We start from the raw sequence: 22,297 nt of genomic DNA on the forward strand, positions 1-22,297 counted from the left end.
TGCAAGGGATTCCGGGGACTCAATGCTACCTAGACGACATCCTTCTAACAGGAGAAAACGACAACGAGCACCTTGCCAATTTGGAGCAGGTGCTCACTAGGCTGAGAGAACGAGGCCTACGAGCAAATCGCCCCAAGTGCGAATTTTTCCAGAAACAAATATCATATTGTGGCCATATAATTAACGAAGAAGGGTTGCATAAGTCACCTGAAAAAATTGAAGCAGTCATAAAAGCCCCAGCACCTGAAAATGTCTCACAATTAAGGTCGTTCCTGGGATTGATAAATTACTATCATAAATTTTTACCGAACTTGTCAACTGTTCTGCACCCTCTTAACGCACTGCTACAAACGGGAGTAATTTGGAAATGGAGCGAAGACTGTAAACGTGCCTTCCATAAATGCAAAGGCTTGATCACGTCCAAGGAAGTGTTGGCTCATTACAACCCATCACTGCCAATCAGACTGGCGTGCGATGCATCCCCTTACGGCGTAGGAGCGGTATTATCGCATAGATTCCCTGATGGCTCGGAGCGGCCGATAGCTTTTGCGTCACACTCATTGAACTCAGCTGAGCGTAACTATGCCCAGATCGACAGGGAAGCACTCAGCCTGGTGTGGGGAGTGAAGAAATTCAACCATTACCTACACGGACAAAAATTTACCTTGTTGACTGACCATCAACCCCTCGTCTCCATATTCAACCCTAAAAAGGGCGTTCCCATTATGACAGCGCAAAGGCTACAGAGGTGGTCCCTTTTCCTAGGGGCACACCAATATGACATAGAATACAAAGGATCAAAACAGCATGGGAATGCTGACGGTTTATCGCGCCTACCGTTGCCAACGGTAGAAGAGGCACCTACAGTGGACCCAGTGGAGATGTCCCACTCAACCATAGTGGAATGTCTACCAGTAACAAATTCTACCATTGAAAAGGAAACGAGAAATGACCCGACTCTCTCACGAGTCTACGATTTAACAGTGAAGGGATGGCCAGCACATGGCGAACCACTGTTGCCAGCATTCTCGCAAAGAAGAGAACAGCTGTCAGTGTGCCGAGGAACCTTGATGTGTGGATCCAGAGTGGTGATTCCACCCAAACTCCAGGATAAAGTGCTAAAGGAGCTTCACGAGGGGCATCTGGGTGGAGTAAAAATGAAGAACCTAGCCAGAGCGTTTGTGTGGCGGCCAGGTATCGATGGAGACATCGAAGAAATGACCAAGATGCCAGAAGGTCCAAAATGCCCCACCACAAGCCCCTCTACATCCATGGGAGTGGCCCTCATCTCCATGGCAAAGGGTACACATCGACTTTGCTGGTCCATTTATGGACTCAATGTTCTTAATCGCGGTTGATGCACACTCCAAGTGGCCGGAGGTAATAAAGATGTCCTCCACCACCACGGAAAAAACCATCACAGTATTAAGGGCCATATTTGCCAGGAATGGGCTGCCTGAACAGATCTGTTCTGATAATGGACCACAATTTGTGTCCGAAGAAGTCAGGAAGTTCTTAAAAAACAATGGGGTTAAGCACTACACGTCCGCCCCATACCATCCCGCCACCAATGGATTAGCTGAAAGGTTTGTCCAGACCTTCAAGAAGGCCATAAAGGCCATGGGTAATGAAGACATAAATCTACAACATAAGGTAGATAACTTCTCGTTTGCGTACAGGAATGCAACACATGTGGTTACAAACCAAACTCCCGCCATGATGTTTTTCAATAAAAGACTAATATGCCGGCTGGATTTGATCAAGCCAAACATCAGAAAGGACGTAGAGAACCGGCAATTTCAAGGCATGAATGAAAGGCCAACTAGAACCTTCCAGATAGGTCAACAAGTTTTGGCCCGGGACTACCGTACCGAGAAATGGCAGCCTGGAACTATTTGCACACGACTAGGACCGCTGATGTATACCGTGGACATTGGAGAAAGCATAATAAGGCGCCATGCTGACCAGATCATAGAGTCATCCGAAAAGGGACAACCTACACCACAACTCTATACGCCTAATGATGAAGCAGAGATACCCATAGTATCCACCTCCGATCCGGTGACACTGGAACCAGATGAACCCGACACTGGCATTCAAGCCGAATCAACCTTGCCAAAAGAACCTACTACACCACCGAAAACTACTACACCACCGAGGCGTTATCCGGACCGAGTCGGGAAGCCTCCAGAGAGACTGACTTATAATTGATTAACTGCAGCAAATGTGTAGATTATTGTTCTTGTAAACATGTTAATTAATGATTACTGAAAATGTTAAGTACTAATTATCTAAAAGGGGAGGAATTGTAGTGTATGTACCTTTAAGAGCCCCTGTGTACTGTAATACCGGTAGTGACCACTCGGGTATATAAGCCTGTATAGCGTCTTGTATCTTTTAGTTCACCTCCAGACTTTGTTCAGTAAACACCTGTTAAACCAACTCCTGCATTCCGTGTCTCCATTAACACACGGATACAACAGTCGGGGGGGGGGGGGGGGGGGGTGGGGGCGGGGAAAGAGAGGCGTGCATGGGACAGCAGCAGTCAAAGACGCTATTGTGGAGGCACAAAGGGCACTCCTGCTCCTCCTAGGTCCACATTAATGTAATGAAGCAATCAGAAATTAAAACCGAGATCAGCAGAGAAATTAATAAAAATTTGTTCAGTAGAAAGGCCAAGGGTCCTGCCGGCCTCTTCTCAGGTAGTTATAAAAGATTCATTCTCTTATTGTTAAAAAAAACTTACGTCCCGGTTTCTTTGGCAGCCTCCAGCAGCCCTTCCAAGGGCTGCTGCTGGTTCGGCCATTACAGAGCCTGAATAACTGGCCAGAGTTTGTGCAGCGCAAGCTCTGACTAGTCTTCACGAATTTCCTGAAAATGGGTGCAGACATTCACTTCAATGTACAAATGAGGCTTGTTCTCATTTCAGGCCAGAGCCGCCTGAGTAACAAATAACCCAGACAATTTAGTGGCAGCCCAAACGTACCAGCAAATCAGGTGCAGACCGTTGGCTGCTAAATTTGACATCATTGGGTCTGTTCTATGCCTGTAAGACGGGCCCAAACGATGTTGAATTTAGCCCCCACTGTCCTCCAAATTGTTTATTGTTCCCAATGGAGAAGGAGGAAGAAATGTGATCCCCAGCAGAAAGTCAAAGGTAGATATTCAAGCAGTTATCAGTAATGAACAACAAAAATACTAAGGAAAATGGGTTAGAATACAGAGTTAATAGGTCAGGAATAAAATTATTACAAGACTTTTTACTGTACCTCCTGTGGCCATTTAAAGTCACTTCCATTATTTTCTTAATGGTGAGAGACTAGAAACTGTAGAAGAGCAAAAGGATTTAGGTGTCCATGTACACAAATCACTAAAAGCTAGTACACTGGTACAAAAAGTAATCTAAAAGGCTAATGGAATGTTGACCTTCATCTCAAGGGGACTGGAATTCAAAAGTGAGGAAGTGATGCTACAATTATACAAAGCTTTTGTTCGACCTCATCTGGAGTACTGTGATCAGTTTTGGGCACCGAACCTCAGGACGGTTATATTGGTCTTGGGAGTGGTACAACGCAGATTCATCAGAATGATACACCAGGGCTTAAAGTGTTAAATTATGAACACAGGTTGTATAACCTTGACTTGTATTCAATGAAGTGTTAATGATAGAAAATGGGATGTGTGATTTCATGTTATTGTTGCCTCATTTAGAATATGCGTGCCCTTGTTTCGACGAGCGCAGAAGACATACTGAAAGATCTGACAGATGCAAAAACAGGCAGGTAACGTGTGCAACAGGTTTCCGACCCTTTGAGCCCTACCAGTCAGAATATATCCTAAACTTGGGTGGTATTCAGAGCACATCCTAATCCATACCCCAACCCAACACTACTCCTCTGCCTTCCTGCTCTCCAGCATCCATCGCAGGCTTGGATCTCATTTGGATGAGCCCACAGCTATCCTCAGTGCCTCTCTTGGCATTCTCCGAGGAGCCCATCGACGCACCCATTCCCACGTATTTACAAGCAGCAACCCCAACTAACCCATCCTCCTCAGTCGCCAACCTTCCCGCCCAGCACGCCCACTGGGGCTAATCTCACCAATCTCCTTTCTGCCTTGCTCATTCAATCGACCATTACCTCCTCAGACTCTGCCAACAGATCAACAAGAAGCTCCCGCCCCCTCCAGAATGTCCTTCCACTTGCAAACAAGGCCCTTGTCTCCACAACCTTACTGTGGACGACTGCACTGATACCATGGCTTTGACTGAAACTTGGCTCACAGGTAAACATAGAAGATAGGAGCAGGAGTAGGCCATTTGGCCCCTCGAGCCTGCTCCGCCATTCAATGAGATCATGGCTGATCATCCAAATTCAGTACCCTGTCCCTGCTTTCTCCCCATATCCCTTGATCCCTTTAGCCTTAAGAAATATATCTAACTCCTTCTTGAATATATTTAATGAATTGGCCTCGACTGCCTTTTGTGGTAGAGAATTCCACAGGTTCACCACTCTCTGGGTGAAGAAATTCCTCCTCATCTCTGTTCTAAATGGCTTACCCCTTATCTTTAGACCTACCCCTGATTCTGGAATCTACGGCCATCGGGAACATCCTTCCTGCATCTAGTCTGTCTAGTCCGGTTAGAATTTTATAAGTTTCAAAGAGATCCCCTCTCATTCTTCTAAACTCCAGCAAGTATAAGCCCAATCGACCCAATCTTTCCTCATACGTCATTCTTGCCATCCCAGGTATCAGTCTGGTGAATCTTCGCTGCACTCCCTCCATGGCAAGAACATCCTTCCTCAGATAAGGCAACCAAAACTGCACACAATACTCAAGGTGTGGTCTCACCAAGGCCCTGTACAACTGCAGTAAGACATCCTTGCTCCTGTACTCGAATCCTCTCGCTATGAAGGCCAACATACCATTTGCCTTCTTAACCGCCTGCTGCACCTGCATGCTTACTTTCAGCGACTGGTGCACAAGGACATCCAGGTCTCGTTGCACTTCCCCTTCTCCCAATCTATTGCCGTTCAGATAATAATCTGCCTTCCTGTTATTGCCACCAAAGTGGATAACCTCGCATTTATCCACATTATACTGCATCTGCCCAATCACCCAACCTGTCCAAATCATACTGGAGTTTCTCGGCATCCTACTCACAGCACACACGCCCACCCAGCTTTGTGTCGTCTGCAAACTTGGAGATATTACATCTAGTTCCCTCGTAAAAATCATTAATAAATATTGTGAATAGCTGGGGTCCTAGCACCGATCCCTGTGGTACCCCACTAGTCGCTGCCTGCCACTCGGAAAAAGACCTGTTTATTCCAACTCTTTGCTTCCTGTCTGCCAACCAGTTCTCTATCCAAGTCAGTACCTTACCCCCAATCCCATGTGCTTTAACTTTACACACTAATCTCTTATGCGGGACCTTATTGAAAGCCTTCTGAAAGTCCAAATACGCCACATCCACTGGTTCTCCCTTATCTATTCTACCAGTTACATCCTCAAAAAATTCCAGTAGATTAGTCAAGCATGATTTACCTTTTGTAAATCCATGTTGATTTTGTCCGATCCTGTCACTGTTTTCCAAGTGCTCTGCTATTACATCTTTTATAATGGACTCTAGCATTTTCCCCACAACCGATGTCAGGCTTACCGGTCTATAATTCCCCGTTTTCTCTCTACCACCTTTTTTGAATAGTGGGGTTACATTAGCTACCCTCCAATCCATGGGAACTGTTCCAGAGTCTATAGAATTTTCAATATGCATCTACTATTTCTAGGGCCACTTCCTTAAGTACCCTAGGGTGTAAATTATCAGGCCCTGGGGATTTATCGCCCTTCAATCCCGTCAATTTCCCTAACACCATTTCCCTACAAATACTGATTTCATTCAGTTCCTCCCTCTCATTAGACCCCATGTTCCCCGAAATCTCTGGAAGGTTATTTGTGTCCTCCTTTGTGAAGGCAGAACCAAAGTATGTATTTAATTGGTCTGCCATTTCTTTGTTCCTCATTATAAATTCCCCTGATTCTGACTGCAAGGGACCTACGCTTGACTTCACCAATCTTTTTCTCTTCACATATCTATAGAAGCTTTTACAGTCAGTTTTTATATTCCCTGCAAGCTTACTCTCATACTCTATTTCCCCCCTCTTAATTAATCCCATGCCCCTTACTGAAGTCTCTTTCTCTCTCCCCACCCCCCCCCCCCCACCAATCCCCTTCCTCTATAGTCCACAGTAGCACTGTTCACGGTAGCAATGTGGCTCTAATCACCAAATTACACTTTGGTCACTCCTCTGGCATCTTCTCTTCCTTTTAACAACTCAACTTGCTCCAATTTCACCGGTCCTTTAAAATTCTCATTCTCTACTATCCCAAGTTTCTCCTAGGGATATTCTCCCTCAGACTCTGCACAAGGCAATTCCTCGTCCTCAATAATTCCAATCTCAATCTCAACTCACCTTGTCTTCTCTCCTGTGATTATACTGCCCTCCTGTCATCCATAAACCACTTCCTCCATATAAATTCTGCTACCCATTATCATGACCTTCTCCTTGACCGTGCTAGATCACATGACCGCTCGACTTGCATGGTCTCAATCATAGACAAGGCTATCTCTGACCAGTTCCTTGTAACACGTGTACCCACATTCCCTATCCACTTCCAATTCCACTTCCTTCTCTATCCGCCCCTGGAAAAAAACTCTACCCCAAGTCACTTACAACGGCACTTCCAAACTCAACTGCCATTGACCACAATACTTTTGCAGCGGTCAATCTGCTCATCCACTCCCTCACCTCCACCATAGATGCCCTTGTGCCCTTGTCCCCAGTTAAATTTTAACTCTTTCAAATCCTAGTTGTTCCCCCAGTAAGAACCCATCTTCCCATCCTCAAGTCCAAGGAGCACAGACTTGAACTGATGTGCACAACTGGTTTAGCCATTCATCATCAAATCTGGCTGGACTACATCAAGCACCATCAGGCCTCACTCTCCTGTGTTAATGATAACTGGACTCCAAGGGTTAAATTACAAGGAGAAATTACTCAAACTAGGGTTGTATTGCCTGGAACTTAGTAGATTAAGGGGTGATTTGATCGAAGTTTTCAAGATATTAAGAGGAATGGATAGGGTAGATAGAGAGAAACTATTTCCACTGGTTGGGGAATCTAGGACTAGGGGGCATGGTCTAAAAATTACAGCCAGACCCTTCAGGAGTGAAGTTAGGAAACACTTCTACACAGTTTGGAACTCTCTTCCGCAAACGGCAGTTGATGCTGGGTCAATTCTTAATTTTAATTCTGAGAGAAGGACCTAACAATTAGGAGCAGGAGTAGGCCATATGGCCATTCGAACCTGCTTTTTAGTGCTATTTTGATGATTAATTTCCACAATTCTGTTTCAATTTCTATGAAACTGCAAATGAATGGCGTATTTCATTTACAGGAAACTCTCTTTTAACCGGCACCTAAATATCCGGAAACCTCCCTTAACCGGCAAAATTCAGGAGTAGGTTCAGGCAAGTTTTACTATATATTAGTGGCCGTGTAACCGGGGTTCCTGGATCTGTGGCCGTGTAACCGGGGTTCCTACACCTGTGGCCATGCAACAGGGACTCCTGGATCTGTGGCCGTGTAACCGGGACTCCTGTATAAGTGCCGTGTAATCGGGGCTCCTGCACCTGTGGCCGTGTACGGGGCTCTCGTACCTTGGTAAGTATACCTCTCTGTAATCCGGACTTTTTGATCAACCAGCACCACGCCGGTCCCGTCGGTGCCGGATAAAAAAAAAGTGTTTCCTGTATATCCCTTACCATTTTTGAACTAAGAACACACAGCAAGCTGGTATGAAAGATGCATCAATCAGAAGTAGATATCTGCACCAGGAATTTCTCCTGATCGTCCACCATAAGTTCTGGTGGAGTGGGGGAGCTTGAAGAGGCCAGCAATGGGCCAAAGTTTTCTTGTGGGCCCAAGAGCACTCCTGCTCCTCCGCATCTGGCAATACTGGTTAGTGACTTTCTATGGGATTTGTGTGAACACTGAATTTTGTATTTTGTGATTAGTTCCTGCACATGTAACTTTACGTCAGTCTGTCTCTTTCTCTTTGTCTCTTTCACAGCTTTAAGAAAATGTAAACATTCTAATCAGTAACCATCAGTAAAGCACAGATGATAATTCGAGCTTTCAATTCAACTAATTTCTTTTTTTTTTAATCTCGAATTAAAATTAGGAAAGACTGTGCATCTGTCTCTCTATCTCTTCCTCTCTTTACCTCAGGGTATCTTCCTGTCTGGCAACTGTTAATTAGATAGTTCACATTTTTTAACTCTCAACATATCAGATAATAATTAGAGACTCTTCTGCCTATGATAATTAGATAATGGGTCCTAGCTAGTCCTATCTTTTGTAGATGTTGAATACTCTTTCTTGCAGTTCTACTCAGTTCTCCTCCCTACCTTTTTTTTTTTTAAAACCATTACATTGATGACTGCATCAGTTCTGCTTCCTAGTCTCACCTTGATCTAGAGAATTTCATTAACTTTGTTTTAAATTGCCACCTCTCCAGTAATTTTTTAATGGGCATCTCTCTTTCCTACCAGAACTTTACTCTCTCTACCCCTGTGGATGTGGTTTCCACTGGCATCTATTGCAAGATCAATTACCTGAATTATACTTCATCACCTCGTTTCCTGCAAGGACTCCATTCTCCTAGTTTTGCCATCTTGGTCACCTCTGCAGAGATGAAGCCACCTTCCACACCTGAGCTTCTGAAATGTCCTCCTTTGTCGTCTCAGCTGAGGATCCCCTGCACTGTGGTAGACAGGACCCCTGACTAGGTCCGTCCTATTTCCTGTGCGTCGGCTCTCACCTCTTCCCTCCCCATTATCACCATAATAGGTTACCCTTGCCCTAACCTTACCAACATGACAGATCCCAAACCATACCAACATCTGCAATGACAGATCCTGTTTCGCCACCTCCAGAAAGCCAAACATATATTCTTTGTATCAGTATTTATTAAGGAGGTGGATGCTGGCTAAATATCGGTAGCAGTGGAAAACGTAGAAGCAATGGAAGAGGTGAAAATTGATAGACAGGATGTACTAGAAAGGCTGGGTATGCCTAGAGTGGATAAGTCGCCTGGTCCAGATGGCTTGCATCCCAGATTGCTAAGGGAATTGGGGGAGGAGATAGTGGAAGGGCTTGCCATAATTTTCCAATCTTCCCTAGGTGCGGGGGAGGTGTCTGAGGATTGGAAGGTGGCAAATGTGACACCAATGTTCAAGAAAGGGTGCAAGGACAATCCTAGTAGCTACAGGCCGGTCAGTTTAACATCAGTGGTGGGTAAAGTTTTAGAAACAATAATCAAGGAAAAAATAACGGGCACTTGGAGAGGTTTAAGCTAATTAAGGAGAGCCAACACAGATTTGTAAAAGGCAGAGCGTGTTTGACTAATCAAATTGAATTTTTTGATGAAGTAACAGGGAGGATTGATGAAGGGAATGCAATGGAGGTTGTCTACATGGATTTTCGGAAGGCGTTTGACAAAGTACCACATAGAAGGCTGGTTAACAAAATTGAGGCTCATGGAATAGGTGGGTCAGTGGCAGCTTGGATAAGGAATTGGCTTAAGGACAGAAAACAGCAAGTTGTGGTAAATGGCTGTTTTTCAGACTGGAGGATAGTCGACAGTGGTGTTCCCCAAGAGTCAGTGCTGGGGCCACTGCTTTTTTTGATATATATGACCTGGATATTGGAATACAGAGTAGAATTTCTAAATGGGATAAGTGTGCCAGGGTTTCTGTGGAGGAGGGGGCTGTGTGAAAGAAATGGGTTGGTGTTTAGGATGAGGATCTTCCATCAGAACACCATTGGAGTGGAGAGGAGAGAGAATGTAATTAAGGGCCCCAAACACCCCTTCCAGGTGAAACAGCGATTTACTTGTACTTCTTGCAATTTAGTATACTGTATTCGCTGCTCACGATGTGGTCTCCTCTACATTGGGGAGACCAAACGCAGATTGGGTGACCGCTTTGCAGAACACCTCCGTTCAGTCCGTAAGGGGGACCCTGAGCTTCTGGTCAACTGTCACTTTAATTCACCGCCCCATTCCCACTCACACCTCTCCGTCCTCGGCCTCTTGCATTGTTCCATGGAAGCTCAGCCTAAGCTTGAGGAACAGCACCTCATCTTTCGATTAGGCACGCTACAGCCCTCTGGACTCAACATAGAGTTCAACAATTTCAGATCATAACCTCAGCCCCTATCACATATATATATTTTTTCTTTTTTTACCCACACTTTTTGTTTGGCCTTTTTTTCTTCCCTCCCACATGGCAGCTGTCTTTTATTCTGCCAGCGCAATTCACACTTCATCTCGAGCCATCCTTTATTCCTTAACCTGTCCCATTACCACCTCCTCTTGCCTTGAATATCTCTTAATGTCTCTCAATGTCTCTTAATCGCTCTTGCTTTCTATCTTATCACTGACCTTCCCTTTTGTTCTTTCATCCCCTCTCCCTTTTCCCAGCCCCTAAACTTGCTTTCCATTTCCTGCTTATTTCTAGTTCTCACGAAAAGGTCTTCAACCTAAAACGTTAACTCTGTTTCTCTCTCCACGGATGCTGCCTGGCCTGCTGAGTTTTTCCAGCGTTTTCTGTTGTTATTTCGGATTTCCAGCATCCGCAGTATTTCGCTATTGTAATTAAAGGTTGCTTGTTTCAAAAACTTTTTTTCAAAAAGCTATGAAAATCAAATTACAATGAGGAAAGGTGATCAGAAAGCCAAACATAAGCGCCAGAAGCTCATCGTGATTATTACCATGAGGCCCAAGTCCCAAACTCTATTGCCCAGTTTAGGTGCACGCTCAAAGTTACGTGCCTGAAAACAGTCCATAACAAATTTCTACCCCAACATGTCCAACCAATGTAGAGCAACAATTAAAAAAGCCAATAGGATCTTAAACTACTTAGCCAAAACAGTAGAGTGCAGTTCTGATCAGACCACATCTTGAATATTGTGCCCAGTTCTGTTTACCAAGAAACAAGGGAGATATACAAGTGCTAGAGTCAGTGCAGATAACAGCCATGAGGTTGATATCCAAGGGCTGATTTCAACTTGGCCCACCCGGTGGAAACAGGGTTGAAGTGACCCTAAAATAGTTGTACTGCACTTACAGCTAAGTTCCCACTCAGATATCGTGCACAGCCATATTTCTTCGGGCCTTCCGTTGGGCAGCCAAGGTGCCTGCCAGAATCAAGCAGGAGTCTGGTTACTGCATAAAAACCTGTATCTGATGATCTAAATAGGACCCCAGATGCAATTTCAAGGAAAACTGGGCAGAATGTGCCTGTACTGGGTAGTGAGGCAGAAACAGCCAAAATACAGAATTGTTTCTGTGGAGCCAGGAGGAGCAGAAATGCTGTGGGCTGCTCCCAGTCCAGCCCCTCCCTCCTCTTTCCAGCCAATATTGTATCAGTTCAGGTCCAGCAAACTGCAGCAGGATGCCCTTCTGCGTGGTAATGAGGCCAGGCCCTCAAAATGACTCAGAATTCTTGCCGGTAGAAATAGGTGGCGTTCTGCCCACTGTCTGGCTGTTCCATGCCAGAAATTAAAATCTACCCTTTAGTGTCAAATGAGTTATAAGGAAAGAATTGAGAAAAACTTGGGCTTTTCAATCCAGAAAGGAAGCATCTTAGAGGTGATAGTTAAGGGAATAGAAAAGATAAATCCAGAATACTACTTTAAGCTAAATTGTGAGAGAAGGACAGGAGACATAGGTTCAAATCACTAAAAGGTCAATTTAGGACTGGTATCAGGATGTTCTTCTTCACACAAAGAATGTTTAACACTTGGAATTTACTTGCAAATACAGTAGCAGGGATGAAAGCCCTGGAATCATTTAACGAACAATGCCACAATGGAGAGACTATAGCATATTTCCAGACAGATGAATGGATATGGGTCAAATAGCCTTCCATATCCATAATTACCTTGCAATCTTGCGAAATTGGGTATACTGCTCGTGCTCATACAGTACAATCCCAATTCTGTTAACAGTATCATTGTTTTGAGCACAAGATAGATATAGATATTAATTGTATGCAATTTCCATAATAGAACTTGTTATAGACAAGAACTTTAACCTCGGTTTCCATTTATAAATTTTAAACAATGGAAGTAGTGTGGCAGTTCCACCGGGTGTCCCTGGCTATGTATATACATAATTCCCTTTAACTTACCTTTGTATGTACATAACTTACCTGTTTGGGCCGTTGCCCCTTTAACTTACCTGTTTGGGCCATTGCCCCTTTAAGACGCGACCGAACGCGCTGATGTCACGTCGCGCATCACGTGATGCACACGCGACGGCCGTCGGCACAGCTCGGCCTACCACGCCCGCGACTTCGGCCGCATCGGCCAGCTGCGGTGCCGGCACCTCCCGCTCTCGCGGCTTCAGCCAGTGGCAGCACCGGGTGCCTCTCGCTCCCGCGACTTCGGCCGCAACGGCCAGCCTCAGTGCCGGGTAAACACGCCAACGTATCGGCGCGGGTCACGTGACCGCCCCAAGCGCGGGCGAATGCGCTGACGTCACGACGCGGTCACGTGACGCCCGAAGCGCGGGAAAACACAGCCGAGTCATCACGCTATCCAGAGGACTGCAGACTCAGTCCTCGTGGCGTCCCCGCTGGGGAAAGACCTACTTCACAGTGCTCCTGCATCCAGCCGCCTTACCTGCTGTATTTCGTCTGTTCTTGTAAATAAACAACTTCTAGATTGTTCTCCTGAAGTCGAACTCGATTATTTAGTAGGCATTCGTCCAATACCTGCTGAGGTCAACCCGAATTCCTACAGTAGTTTATTTTTGTGTGTATTCCAATTGTACCGTCATGTAAATATAAAACGTGTCCAGAAGATTTGTTTTCACAAATGAACACTTACCTAGATGTTGGCCTCTGAAATTGTCTGCTGAATGGTAAATCGCAATTTTGCAGCTGTTCCTGCAGATTAGGTGGTGCCCCTGCTGAATGTTGCTTTTCAACTGTTGACATTTTAACTTTGTAGTAGGGTAGACAGAAAACTCTGCAAATATTGAACGCCTACAATAAACAGAGAAAATGACATAATGGCAAGAACATAATGGCAAGAACATAATATAAGAAATAGGAGCAGGAGTAGTCCATTCAGCCCTTCGAGCCTGCTCCGCCATTCAATAATACATGGCTGATCTTCTACCTCAACTCCACCATCCCACACTATCCCCATATCCCTTGGTTCCCTTAGTATCCAAATATTTATCGATCTCTGTCTGGAATATACTCAACGACTGAGTAACCACAGCCCTCTGGGGTAGAAAGTTCCAAAGATTCACAACCCTTTGAGTGAAGAAATTTCTCCTCATCTCAGTCCTAAATGGCCACCCCCATATTCTGAGACTGTGACCCCCTAGGGCACGATCTTGCCAGCCCTGGGGAAGCGGGTATGGAGGTGGGACTGCCGGGAAAATGGCAGAATTTGGGGGCGGGTGCCCAACCTGCCTCCCAAACTGCCTCCGTGCCATCCTGCCAGGAGGAAGGTAGCCGGCCCGCACCAGGTCCCGCCTCCTTGGAGGCGGGAAGGGGATTAGTGCCACTCATCTGCCTATTAACAGGTAGTTAACAGGCAGATAAGAGGATTATCCCCATTTTACCCACAAAAGTGCGGGCTTCCCGATGGCTCTGAAACGAGTAGTGGGTCTGTGGGGTCGGAGGGGTCCAAAAGTGTGCTGTGGAGGGGAGTGATGGGTGCAAGTGTGGAGAGGTGAGTATCTGAGGTAAGTGGAAAGTCTTAGAAAAAAAGTGTACTTACCTTTGTTTCTTCTTGCAGACTTCAAATCGGTGGGTATGCGGAGAGTCTCACACCTCCGCGGCAGAGATATCAGATGGCCGTTGCATTCTCCAATGCAACAACCATCTAATTTCTGCAAAAGAAAGAGGTTTGATGAGGTCTTGAATTCAAGAACTCATCAAACTACAGAGAATGTCAGCTTCACAGAGTGGTCAAACGATGACAATTCATCTGTCAAAAATTTGACAGATGAAACGTCATACGTTGACGTTCTCTCTAACCAGCTTTCCCTAATTGGCCTGATAAGCCCATTGGGTGGGCTTAACAAGGTCAATCAAGGGAAAATAGCGTGGGTTGGCCACAAATCGATGGAGGCGGGACATCGACCCGCCAAGCAGCAGTCCCGCCTCCAACGTGCCCCCATTGGCAAAATCACCCCCCTAGTTCTAGACTCCTCAGCCAGGGGAAACATCCTCCCAGCATCGTTATACGTTTAAATGAAATCACCTCTCATTCTTCTAAACTCTAGGGAACATAGGCCTAGTCTACTCAATCTCTCCTGAGGAGAATCCTTCCCATCCCAGGAATCACTCTAGTGAACCTTCGTTGCACTCCCTCTAAGGTAAGATCAAAACTGTACACAGTATTCCAGCGGTGGTCTCACCAGGGCCCTATATAATTGCAGTAAGACTACTTTACTCTTATACTTCAATCCTTTTGTAATAAAGGCTAACATACCATTTGCTTTCCCAATTGCTTGCTGTACCTGCATGTTAACTTTCTGTGATACGTGTACAAGGACACCCAGGTCCCTCTGAATACCAACATTTCCCAATCTCTCACCATTTAAAAAATATTCTGCTTTTCTATTTTTCCTACCAAAAAGTGGATAACTTCACATTTCTCCACATTATATTCCAGCTGCCATGTTCTTGCCCACTCACTTAACCTGTCTTTATCCCTTTGCATCCTCCTCACAGCTTACATTCCCACCTAGCTTTGTATCGTCAGCAAACTTGATACAGTACACTCAGTTCCCTCATCTAAGTCATTAATATAGATTGTAAATAGCTGAGGCCCAAGCACTGATCCTTGCAGTACCCCACTAGGTACAGTCTGCCAGCCCAAAAATGACCCATGTATTCCTACTCTCTGTTTAGCTCAATGTGGAGAAATTTCCATTGCCTCTTTATCCTTGTCTCAATTAAGAATGGTTTATCCCTGGTAGAGATATTGTTTTATGTCCTGGATCTTTCACACATTTGCTTGTTATGGAGATCAAAATTCAAGTTGTAGTCAAAAATATGGGGTCCAATTTAGTCAGTTCTAACTGGTTAAGAAATAGTACAAATCTCAACATAATGGTAATGTGGCAATAGCACTCAACTTTGAGGTAAATTCATGTAAATTATTCACAGATTTGGATGGGTGCCAGGACTACATTAGTGGTGGAAAATTGTATGTAGGTGAAATTTAGAGGGAAAGGGACAATTAATTAGAGGGAAATGTCAGGGAGACAAAAATATTCTGGCTTCAGGAAAAGCTCAAAAATAATTTCCACTCATTGGCAGTCTTTGTTAGGAGTAAAGTAGAAGTGGGCTAAAAAAAAGGCAAAAATGAAGTGAAAGGGAATTCCATATGTAGGCATAGCTCTATAGGCAAGCGACAAAACAGGCCCCTCTGAAATGGAAATGGTAATGCAAGAGGTGATTGTGAGGAGTATGAACTCCTAACCATTCTACTGCACCATCTCCATGGATCAGCATCACAGCATATCTGGAGAGAGATTGAAGCAGGTTTGAGGCCAAAGCTGACTGTTACTTTCACTGACAGAGAGTCCTATGCTGAATGGTACAACTCTGTATCTGATTCCCTAAAGTGTGGAGATGCCGGAGTTGGACTGGGGTGGACAAATGTAAAAAGTCACACAACACCAGGTTATAGTCCAACAGCTTTATTTGAAATCACAAGCTTTCGGAGCGCTGCTCCTTCTTCAGGTGAAGTGGAGAAATGCATAAAGACACAGCTTATATAGTCAGAGAATCATGTCAGATGTTTACAGGTAACCTTTCCAACTGCCATTAATCGCACCTCGGCAGAGAGATAATCACAGCAGTCAAAGGTGTGAATGGTGTCCAAACAGGTCAGTCAGGGAAACATTACATCAAAGAACAATGAGGTGGGGTCACAAGGGGTCAAATATTGCAGATGCTGGGGTCTGTATGAAAAACAAAAAAAGACAAAAAACATTTTTTTTTTTTGGCTGGAAATCACAGCAGGTCCAGCTGCATCCGTGTAGAGAGAACAAGCCAATGTCGACTCGAGTCTGGATGACCCTGCATCAGGTGGGGTTACATGTAGCGTGACATGAACCCAAGATCTCGGTTAAGGCCGTCCTCATGGGTGCGGAACTTGGCTATCAGTTTCTGCTCGACGATTTTGCGTTGTCGTGTGTCTCGAAGGCCACCTTGGAGAATGCTTACCCGAAGATCGGAGGCTGAATGTCCTTGACTGCTGAAGTGTTCCCCGACTGGGAGGGAACACTCCTGCCTGGTGATTGTTGCGCGGTGTCCGTTCATCCGTTGTCGCAGTGTCTGCATGGTCTCGCCGATGTACCATGCTCCGGGGCATCCTTTCCAGCAACGTATGAGGTAGACAACGTTGGCCGAGTCACATGAGTATGTACCATGTACCTGGTGGGTGGTGTCCTCACGTGTGATGATGGTATCTGTGTTGCTGATCTGGCATGTCTTGCAGAGGTTGCTGTGGCAGGGTTGTGTGGTGTCGTGGTCGCTGTTCTCCTGAAAGCTGGGTAATTTGCTGCGAACGATGGTCTGTTTGAGGTTAGGCGGCTGTTTGAAAGCGAGTAGTGGAGGCGTGGGGATGGCCTTAGCGAGGTGTTCGTCGTCATCGATGACATGTTGAAGGCTGCGAAGAACATGGCGTAGTTTCTCCGCTCCGGGGAAGTACTGGACGACGAAGGGTACTCTGTTGGTTGTGTCCCGTGTTTGTCTTCTGAGGTCTATGCGATTTTTCGCTGTGGCCCGTCGGAACTGTCGATTGACGAGTCGAGCGTCATATCCCGTTCTTACAAGGGCGTCTTTCAGTGTCTGTAGGTGTCCATCGCGTTCCTCCTCGTCTGAGCAGATCCTGTGTATTCGCAGGGCTTGTCCATAAGGGATGGCTTCTTTAACGTGGTTAGGGTGGAATCTGGAGAAGTGAAGCATCGTGAGGTTGTCCGTGGGCTTGCGGTAGAGTGAAGTGCTGAGGTGTCCGTCTTTGATGGAGATTCGTGTGTCCAGGAATGAGATTGATTCTGAGGAGTAGTCCATGGGGAGTTTGATGGTGGGATGGAACTTGTTGATGTTATCGTGTAGTCTTTTCAGTGATTCTTCGCCGTGGGTCCATAGGAAGAAAATGTCGTCGATGTATCTGGTGTATAGCGTTGGTTGGAGATCCTGTGCAGCGAAGAAGTCTTGCTCGAACTTGTGCATGAAGATGTTTGCGTATTGGGGTGCGAATTTGGTCCCCATGGCTGTTCCGTGTGTTTGGGTAAAGAACTGGTTGTCGAAGGTGAAGACATTGTGGTCAAGGATGAAGCGGATGAGTTGTAGGATGGCGTCTGGAGATTGGCTGTTGTTGGTGTTGAGTACTGAGGCTGTCGCAGCGATGCCGTCATCGTGGGGGATACTGGTGTAGAGTGCCGAGACGTCCATCGTGGCGAGGAGTGTTCCTGGTTCAACTGGTCCGTGGGTGCTGAGCTTCTGTAAGAAGTCTGTAGTGTCGCGACAGAAGCTGGGGGTTCCCTGTACGATGGGTTTCAGGATGCCCTCGACATATCCAGAGAGGTTCTCACACAGGGTTCCGTTGCCTGATGCGATAGGACGTCCAGGTGTGTTGGCTTTGTGTATCTTTGGGAGGCAGTAGAAGTCTCCCACGCGGGGAGTACGTGGGATGAGAGCATGTAGGATGCTTTGAAGGTCTGGGTCGAAGGTTTTGATCAGTCTGTTGAGTTGGCGGGTGTGTTCTTTGGTCGGATCTGCGGGTAACTGTCTGTAGTGTTCCTGGTTGTCCAGTTGTCGGTATACTTCTTTGCAATAGTCCGTTCTGTTCTGTATGACGATGGCTCCTCCTTTGTCTGCTGGTTTGATGACGATGTTGCGGTTGGTCTGGAGAGCGTGGATGGCGTTGCGTTGTGCTCGGGTGACATTCTGGACTGTCTTGTGAGTGCGGCTGATGAATCTGGCGTTGATGCATCTCCTGACAGCTTGAGCATACATGTCAAGCTTAGGGCAGCGACCCTCCGGAGGGGTCCAATTTGACTCTTTCTTCTTCGGTTGCTGCACTGCGGATCCCTCTGTCTGCTGTTCCGGATCATTGATTGTCTCATTGGGTTCGCTGCTGACATCTTGGGATTTGTGGAAGAATTCCCGGAGCCTCATTCTCTTGATGAATTCCTCTGTCGACATTGGCTTGTTCTCTCTACACGACTCGAGTCGACATTGGCTTGTTCTCTCTACACGGATGCGGCTGGACCTGCTGTGATTTCCAGCCAAAAAAAAAAATGTTTTTTGTCTGTTTTTTTGTTTTTCATACAGACCCCAGCATCTGCAATATTTGACCCCTTGTGACCCCACCTCATTGTTCTTTGATGTAATGTTTCCCTGACTGACCTGTTTGGACACCATTCACACCTTTGACTGCTGTGATTATCTCTCTGCCGAGGTGTGATTAATGGCAGTTGGAAAGGTTACCTGTAAACATCTGACATGATTCTCTGACTATATAAGCTGTGTCTTTATGCATTTCTCCACTTCACCTGAAGAAGGAGCAGCGCTCCGAAAGCTTGTGATTTCAAATAAAGCTGTTGGACTATAACCTGGTGTTGTGTGACTTTTTACATGATTCCCTAAAGACCAAGATCCTGGGAAGATAAAGAATAAGTTTAGATAGGTATGCAATCAAAATTGCTGCTGACTGGCTCTTGCACCATTATTCACTCACTCAGATCATGTTAGAGCTTAATTATGTCCCCTGCATTAAAATGCTGCTGCTAGACTGGTAGCTGTAATATCAATGCTAGCTATCTAGTACAGGGTACTGTGCCTCGTTTATACTGCCTTGCTCAAATTGGAATTGTTCAGGCTAAAGCTCTACACATGCATGCATGCACAGAGATCCCCTCCCAGCAGTTAAAATTTAAATTAGACAGTGCAGGTTGAAGCATCACACTCTCCAGGTGGCAGTTATACTCGACATGATGTCAAAATTGCCTCCTAAAATATTTTGGGATATGTCTAGCGGATTTCAGATGTTATGCTGTTGCACATGCAAATTTCTCTGTCACTTAAAAAGTAGAAAATCAGGCAATTCTTGTCTTCTGAGAAAGTTTCCCCCGCCACAGAAGATAGTTTCTAATTAACTTCAGGAAAAAAAAATTTTAAAGCCACACTTGACTTGTAATTTACTTGAAGATTGCCTGAGCAATTGTCAGTAATTGGTTTAAGGAAGGCACAGTAATAGAAATTAGATGTATAAGCATTAGCAGCGATAATTAGTTAAACAATTTAAAGATTAAATATTAAAATGCAAAGAAGGTACAGTAAAAGTTACCAAACACGGGACTCAGGGCCGAGCTCTAAAACGTTGAAATTGTTTGGCAGAAACCAAGTGTCCTGCGCGTGAGACACCGGGCCTTTCACTCGAAAGAAAATATTTACAAAACAAATAGAATTTAACGCAACTCACCGATTCGGGGCGGGAAAGAAGGGCAAAGTAGCAAACTGGGTCAGCAGCGGAGCGGAGATTTGATGAAACAAGCAGGCGCTGCCAGCCGCCGGCCTCTTGTTGCTGTGAGTCACCGCGCCCAGCACCGTCTCCCTGACAACGGCCGCGCGAGCGCTCTCGGGAAAGCGGGAACCAGGGCACGCGAGCGGTAGCCCGGTGCTGACGGAGGGCCCCCAGCCTCGAGAATCAGCCCCTTCCCGAGGGCAGCCTCGAGAATCAGCCCCGCCCCGAGGGCGAGAGCAGCCTCGAGAATCAGCCCCGCCCTGAGGGCGAGGGCAACCTCGAGAATCAGCCCCGAGGGCGAGGGCAGCCGGGTGCTGAGGGAGAGCCATCAGCCCCGGCCCGAGGGCGAGAGCAGCCTCGAGAATCAGCCCCGAGGGTGAGGGCAGCCGGGTGCTGAGGGAGAGCCCCCAGCCTCGAGAATCAGCCCCGGCCCGAGGGCGAGAGCAGCCTCGAGAATCAGCCCCGAGGGCGAGGGCAGCCGGGTGCTGAGGGAGAGCCCCCAGCCTCGAGAATCAGCCCCGGCCCGAGGGCGAGAACAGCCTCGAGAATCAGCCCCGAGGGCGAGGGCAGCTGGGTGCTGAGGGAGGGCCCCCAGCCTCGGGAATCAGGCCCGACCCGAGGGAGAGTGCAGCCGGGGTGCTGAGGGAGGGCCTCCCCGAGGGCGAGTGCAGCCGGGGTGCTGAGGGAGGGCCTCCCCGAGGGCGAGTGCAGCCGGGTGCTAAGGGAGGGCCCCCAGCCTTGAGAATCACATACATATAAGATAGGAGCAGGAGTAGGCGATTCGGCCCCTCGAGCCTGCTTCGCCATTCAATGAGATCATGGCTGATCATCCAAATTCAGTACGATAGCAAAATACTGCAGATGTTGGAAATCCAAAATAACAACAGAAAATGCTGGAAAAACTCAGCAGGTCAGGCAACATCCGTGGAGAGAAATTTGAGTTGACGTTTCGGGTCGAACCCTTCTTCAAAGCTGGAAAGAAAAGAAAATAGATCGAAGGCAGGTCTGCGATCGGACAAAAGAATTAAAAGAAACAAAAGAAGTAAAAGAGACAATAAAAGGTATTCGAAGCTAGACGAGATGGTAATAGGCTGAGATTAGGTGTGAAGTGTACTGGCAGGGCAAGAAATAGCTGCCAGGTGTGAGAGAGAAACAAAAGGAAAGTGGGGGGGGAAGGAGTGGGAAAATTACAAAAAAAAATGTAATAGGGGCCGAGGTTATGATCTGAAATTGTTGAACTCGATATTGAGTCCGGAAGGCTGCAGAGTGCCTAATCGGAAGATGAGGTGCTGTTCCTCGAGTTTACGTTGAGCTTCCGTGGAACAATACAAGAGGCCAAGGACGGTGAGGTCCGAGTGGGAATGGAGCAGTGAATTAAAATGACAGGCGACCGGAAGCTCGGGGTCACCCTTACGGACTGAACGGAGGTGTTCCACAAAGCGGTCACCCAATCTAAGTTAAGGTGGTTAAAAAGGCATATGGGATACTTGCCTTCATTAGCCGAGGCATAGAATATAAGAGCAGGGAGGTTATGATGGAGCTGTACAAAACGCTGGTAAGGCCACAGCTGGAGTACTGTGTGCAGTTCTGGTCGCCTCACTATAGGAAGGATGTGATTGCTTTGGAGAGGGTGCAGAGAAGATTCACCAGGATGTTACCTGGGATGGAGCGCCTCAGCTATGAAGAAAGACTAAACAGGCTGGGGTTGTTTTCCTTGGAGCAAAGAAGGCTGAGGGGGGACCTGATTGAGGTGTACAAAATGATGAGGGGCATAGATAGGGTAGATAAAGAGGAACTTTTCTCCTTAGTAGGGGGGTCAATACAAGGGGGCATAGATTCAAGGTAAGGGGCAGGAGGTTTAGAGGGGATTTGAGGAGGAACTTTTTCACCCAGAGGGTGGTTGGAGTCTGGAACTCACTGCCTGAAAGGGTGGTAGAGGCAGGAACCCTCACAACATTCAAGAAGCATTTGGATGAGCACTTGAAATGCCATTGCATACAAGGCTATGGACCAAATGCTGGAAAATGGGATTAGATTGGACAGGGCTTGATGGACGGCGCAGACACGATGGGCCGAAGGGCCTCTGTGCTGTATAACTTTATGACTCTATGACTAATCTGCGTTTGGTCTCCCCAATGTAGAGACCACATCGTGAGCAGCGAATACAGTATACTAGATTGCGAGAAGTACAAGTAAATCGCTGTTTCACCTGGAAGGGGTGTTTGGGGCCCTGGACAGTGGGAAGGGGGGAGGTATAGGGGCAGGTGTTACATCTCCGCTTGCACGGGAAGGTGCCAGGCGAAGGGAAAGGGCTGTTAGGGGTGATAGAGGAGTGGACTAGGGTGTCTCGGAGGGAGCGGTCCCTACGGAATGCTGAAAGGGGAGGGGAAGATACATTTGGTGGTGGGATCACTTTGGAGGTAGCGGAAATGCCGGAGGATGATCCGTTGAATGTGGAGGCTGGTGGGGTGAAAGGTGAGGACAAGGGGAACCCTATCGTGGTTCCGGGAGGGAGGGGCAGGGGTGAGGGCAGAAGTGCGGGAGATAGAACTGACACGGTCGAGGGCAGTGTCAACCACGGTAGAGGGATATCCTTGGTTGCGGAAAAAGGAAGACATGTCTGAAGCACTGGTGTGGAAGGTAGCATCGTCGGAGCAGATACGACG

At 46.7% G+C, this 22,297-nt stretch overlaps 1 protein-coding gene across 4 annotated transcripts in view; it reads right to left on the reverse strand.

Annotated features, from left to right (window-relative positions):
* LOC147122817 (tetratricopeptide repeat protein 29-like) overlaps positions 1-19,786 on the reverse strand; it is a 547,513-nt gene extending 527,727 nt beyond the window's left edge. Inside the window, exons 1-2 of one of the 4 annotated variants that reach the window (XM_086011402.1) lie at positions 19,590-19,786; positions 12,957-13,114 (exon numbers count right to left, since the gene is read on the reverse strand). In XM_086011402.1, the coding sequence (XP_085867528.1) occupies positions 12,957-13,066 (110 nt within the window). In that variant the 5' untranslated portion in view covers positions 13,067-13,114; positions 19,590-19,786. The remainder of the gene's footprint in view (positions 1-12,956; positions 13,115-19,589) is intronic. The other 3 variants (XM_086011395.1, XM_086011389.1, XM_086011430.1) reach the window with 3 other exon arrangements.
* Between the last annotated feature and the right edge of the window lie 2,511 nt (positions 19,787-22,297).

The sequence above is a fragment of the Somniosus microcephalus genome, chromosome 2 (assembly GCF_052327205.1).
Source record: "Somniosus microcephalus isolate GS21.2 chromosome 2, FLI_Smic_1.0, whole genome shotgun sequence".
NCBI classification, from domain to species: Eukaryota; Metazoa; Chordata; class Chondrichthyes; order Squaliformes; family Somniosidae; genus Somniosus; species Somniosus microcephalus.